We start from the raw sequence: 5,456 nt of genomic DNA, 5'->3' as shown, positions 1-5,456 counted from the left end.
TTAATAAGATTGCGTATCTTCAGATATATTGATATACCTTTTGTCTTTCGCCGACTTTTCTATCGTCGGCCTGTATGCTGTTGATGAATTTATATCATCTTGCGAAGAATCTGCTTTGAATAATTATGTCAAAAATAGTTACCCTGTCTTTCAGCTTTGGAATTTTACTATGCACCGGCCTGTATGCTGTTGATGAATTTATATCATCTTGCGAAGAATCTGCTTTGAATAATTATGTCAAAAATAGTTACCCTGTCTTTCAGCTTTGTAATTTTACATGCACTTCGACTGTAAGTGCCGAATTGTGATGGGACGAGAATATTCAAGAGCACGCATAATTACGAGACCAAGATGTTTGGGAACAAAAGCGACATAACCAGAACAAGGTTGTGTACGATGCAATAAGAAGGGTTCGTATATGTGCCTTGAGTCATTCATACCTCGTGATGCCCGAGCAGCTGTGTACTTTTTCTTTCCATTGCTTACATCAGCAGTTGGGGTTACGTTTTGTGCCGTGCTGAAATAATCAATACTACCGTAATCCGAACTAGGGGAGGACGTATCGCCACTACAGGACTCGCTCCGTAAGGGTTGATGTACCATTCTGGACGGCTTGCACTGGTAACACACTTGAAGAAACAGAATTGTGTGTAGAAGTCGCTTTGAATGCATGCGTAGCTATACTATGAAGAGACAAATATTCACTGTTGTCAAGGGTTTAGGTCTCGCTCTGGTGGTACATACATATTTCGACATTATTGAGGCCCAACTTTTTTGCTTTCAAAATATCATAGGCCGTTTTCAATATTTGCCTTTTCGATCGCTACCAATGAAAAGCTATGGTTTGAAATCATCATTTTTATATTCATGTCATAGATATTTATGAGTCATCAATGCATCAACTCCCGAATCACAGTGCCAAAGAGTCACAGAGACTCAGAGACTCAGAGTCTCAGCGACACAGACCAGAGGGAGGGGAGACACTCTAATGTACATAAATACGTATTTACAATTACGTTTTGGTTATTTAGGTCCGAATGTTTGAAGAGGCTAAAATATTTAAAATGAAAATTTGGGTTCTGACGTTGACCTGTGGAGGTTCGGTATTTGTTTCTATTTCGTCAAACATATGAAGAAGAAAAAATCGTCTACTTCATCAAACAAAAATTACTGAAATTGAAAATTCACGGCCCTCTGGATTTGCGATAAATTTACGATATCCTCGAACCAACCTGATTTCTGATAGCGCCTGGAGAGTTGAGACCCAAATCCACCGATCTAATCTAGATGGGCATGGAAAATTTGAACGTTGCAACGTAAAACGTGAAATATATATAAAAATGAGGTCTGGTCCGGAGACTCCGGAGCTAACCTTAAAAAGTTTTACGTTAAAACTTTTATTTTCCAATAGGTTTAAGTTTAATTTGTACCTTTTTTAATTAATTGGTACCGGCTGCACATAGACAGGTGCTATTTTCAGGTCAGGACGGTGTCAGAATTTTGTCCATTTTTTTTTTTTGGCGCGCATGCACCCGCCACAGTGTCAGTTGTCAGTATGTACTACAAAAATATTTAACACAAATAAATAAATAAAACTTCTTGTTCAATTTTGAAGGCTATGAAATAATAATAAACTTTTAGGAATTTGAATAGTTGCGTGAACCGTGAATTTGTGAACGGCTGAACGCAGCCGATAGTTAGTTAATTATGTATATATATATATATATAGGTTCATGCATGCACATGTATACATATAAATATTTAAGAGAGCAAAGAGAAACACACACGCTACACAAATATCACAAATAAACACTATATATATATATCGATGAAATATAATAACATATACATGTACAAATAAAATAATAAAATATTCACAATGAAGTTCACGCATGCACATGTATACATATAAATTATATGAGCTAATATAGAGATAAGAGGGCGAAAACAAACCATTGCATTTTCAGGAGAGCAAAGAGAACCACACATGTTACACACATATTATATATAAGCACAGTACATATCTAAGAAATACAATAAAATACACACATGTACAGATCGAATAATTATATATTTATAGTAAAGTTCATGCATGCACACGTCATATAAATGTTTATGAGCTAATATAGAGACAAGTGGGCAAAGATAAACACACACGCTACACATATATCGCAAATAAACACATTGCATATCGATATAATTATACTAAAACAAATACACACATATACAGATCGAATGATCATATACTAATAATAACGTACAACCATGCACATGTATACATAAAAAATACTTCATTATGTTATTGTTTGATACTTCTGGGGTGTAAAAAATCGTTACGTATACAGTGAACAACCTTAGACTCTATAACAGTGGCTACAAATGCAGGTGTTGCATTACCAGTTCGAGGCGTAAAATATATTTTGCATATGCAGGCATCGCAAGTGTTCATAATAAGCACTTGGGAGTCGTGTTCACTCACTTTTAAATTCTGATTGGCTATCACTCATTTCATGGCCCAAAATTTACAACGATAGGACAACGTTTTGAGTGCAGATTTTCAAAATTTGATATTTAATTTGTCCTAAATAAAAGTTTTAACTTTTATTTTGTAATAAGTTAGTTTTTATTTAAACTTTTATCTCCTATGCCTATACCTTATTGAGGTTAGCTCCGGAGTCCGGACTCATTATTTATTTTAATAGTACATATATTTTAAAAATATATATAAACAAAATTGGCTTTACCATTTTCACGGTGCGCATATCACCAGTGCCTGAGAATGTGACATTTGTCACATTCTCAAAAAAATGACCCGAATGTTTTGGTGGGGAGGAATTGAGAATGTGACGAGTTGTCATAGTTCACTTCGGTTGTTTTTATGGCTTTCTAAATGATACATTTTTTAGCCCCCTATTTGCACAACGAACGGTTTGTTTTGCCTCATAGCTATTCGTCGGAATCAAAAGAAGAGGGTGAAAGCTGGACACGAGAGAGAGAGAGAGAGAGACCCACTACGTACGGCGGCGCGGCGATGCGATGCAGCTCGCGAGAGAGTAGACCAAAAATAGGGTTTATGATCAATTGACCCAGGTCCCAGAGTCTCGACTAATTCCCATTCCCCCCCCCCCCTACCCGGCCCCAGTCTGCAGTTTCCCCCCCGGGCCCCCCACCACAGTCCCACACACTCACTACTTCTTGTATGTTGTGCTGTTTGTTGTGTGTATGTTTGTTGTAGTCACTATGTAGAATAGCGGGGAAGCACCACAGGGTACAGGGCACACAGGTCCACAGCCAGCCCACTGCAACTTGCAACAAGAGGTGGCCAACAAGCCCAACCCGCCTGCTCTACGGGAGTAGATGCTTATTACTCTCCCTCCAGTTTCCCTACATATGTACTCACTCTGGTCTTGTTGTCTCTCTCTACATTTACATTTTACAAGTTACATGAAATTTAATACTCTTACTATTTACTCTTTACTACATAGTAGTTAAGTGTCAACACTCAACTCACACTGAGCCTGCTGATGCTTACCTGGTAAACTACAATGTATTTTTTATTTAATACGTGTAGGATACGTATTATACCTCAAATACTTTCCAACATGTTTTAAAACCCATGTATTATATATGTATTATACCAATTTCCTACATTCGTACTTTTCAGTTACCTACACCAATCATAATTCTATAAGATAAAACTTAACATCGCACTAATCATACGGACTAATTTCGGCAACAACCACTCAAATGAAGTAAAGCTAAGACCGCCCTTTTCTCGGACAGCTGGTAGAAAAGATGTCAAAAATCTTTTTCCTGACAGTGACCCCGCCAGAATTGACACACCTCTATGAATATAATACGTACTGTCACCACTGTATGTATATAACACGTAATATAATACGTATTTTATGTATTTTAATGTAATATATGTAGTAAACTAATGTTTTTATTTTATACCATTATACCAGATCAGTGATATGATTACATATTGTTCTTTTTTTTACATTGTTTTTTTTAACAAATAAAAATAATCCATGTCCGACAGACCGGCTAACTCCAGGATATTGTCTAAATACTACTGTATTATCTATAGTTCCTACGCGACTTTTTAGTTCTTGGGTTTTTTTTTAATAAGCATATAACAAATCACTAATCAGTTTTTTTTTTAAATCTATTCAAGTGAGAGTATACTTTGTTTTTAAAAAGAAATATAATGTTTATCAGTTCTCCGTAGCTGATCAAAAATAAGTTTTCTTTTTGAAAAACATATTTTTACGAAATATTTAACACTCATAGTCAGATAGTAGCATATATATGAATAACTGCCGACAGTGCCGACGGCCGAGTGACGAGTGACGACTATGACTCTACTAGTAGTAGAGAGAGTGACAAAAGAGACTCAGAGTCCTCCGCGAGAGAGAGAGATTTATTCAGGAGATTTTGATTTGACCTCTCGGATCAGGGATCTCGCTCTCTACGCTTATTCTATAAATAGGCCATCTTTAGAAGGCTGTGAAATATTGACAAAAAAAAAGCGAGAGTAGAGTTGTAAACTGTAGATGTAGCCTGTAAAGACTCTCTGAGTAGAGAGAGAGGGACAATTTTCAGTTTTCCGCCACCATATATTTATATATTTAGTATATTGTGAGAAGACTGAAGAGACCTCGAGACACGATGAAGGCTTGGAGTTAGGGTCCAACTTGGGGCCTTGGGGCTTGGGCTCTTTCTCTTGTTGAGAGGAGTTGTGAGTTGTTACTTCACTGACTATGTAATGACTTCTTGTTCGTGTGAAGTACTGAAGTTGTGTGAGGCTTGCGACTGAGAGAGTTGAGAGTCGAGAGTCGAGACTTGAAGCAAGTAGAGCATTGTGACTTTGAGTGCTAAAATATTTAACGAAACTTGCCAAGAGATTTCAATACACGTGTGATTATAATATATATATATATATACTTTTGAGCTGCCTTCCGCACAAACAGACTATAGCATGAGCTTAGCATGTAATTATACAATATGCACGTTGCGCTAGCGGCAGTGTTTACTACAGCACTTGTGGTGAATTGCCAACCCGTGGCCATACCTGCACCTGGTTGTGCTGATGGTACTGAAGTGACGAAAGTGATTGATATTGACTGTGGGTTCTTCCATCTCAAGGATAACATTTTATATCAATGCGGACAGCCAAGTCCCTACTGTACAAATCTGTATGTGGTCCCTATGCGTATATATTGAATAACTGATATGTTGTTATCGAAATCAAAATGCCGAGATATACATTTCAGTATATATATATATATATATATATATATATATATACTATAGTGTGTGTGTGTGTGTGTGTGTGTGTGTGTGTGTATATATATTATATATATATATATATATATATATATATATATATATATATAGTATATATATATATATATATATATATATATATATATATATATATATATATATAT

General features: G+C 36.2%; 2 protein-coding genes across 2 annotated transcripts in view; one reads left to right on the top strand and one right to left on the bottom strand.

The window, feature by feature from the left end:
* Positions 1-135: 135 nt before the first annotated feature.
* SARC_04925 (hypothetical protein) lies at positions 136-706 on the bottom strand (the record flags this gene model as incomplete). Its single annotated transcript, XM_014301219.1, has 2 exons — positions 441-706; positions 136-219 (listed from the first exon to the last, which is right to left on the bottom strand). Coding segments are annotated over exons 1-2 (316 nt in total), but the record flags the coding sequence as incomplete, so codon positions are not given.
* Positions 707-4,923: 4,217 nt separating this feature from the next.
* The window catches only part of SARC_04924 (hypothetical protein), a 4,421-nt gene continuing 3,888 nt past the window's right edge, over positions 4,924-5,456 (top strand). The window contains exon 1 of the mRNA XM_014301218.1: positions 4,924-5,201. Coding sequence (XP_014156693.1) covers positions 5,011-5,201 — 191 coding nt within the window. The 5' untranslated portion in view covers positions 4,924-5,010. The remainder of the gene's footprint in view (positions 5,202-5,456) is intronic.

The sequence above is a fragment of the Sphaeroforma arctica genome (assembly GCF_001186125.1).
Source record: "Sphaeroforma arctica JP610 unplaced genomic scaffold supercont1.295, whole genome shotgun sequence".
Classification (NCBI taxonomy): domain Eukaryota; class Ichthyosporea; order Ichthyophonida; genus Sphaeroforma; species Sphaeroforma arctica.
This window is presented reverse-complemented; position numbering and strand designations above follow the sequence as displayed.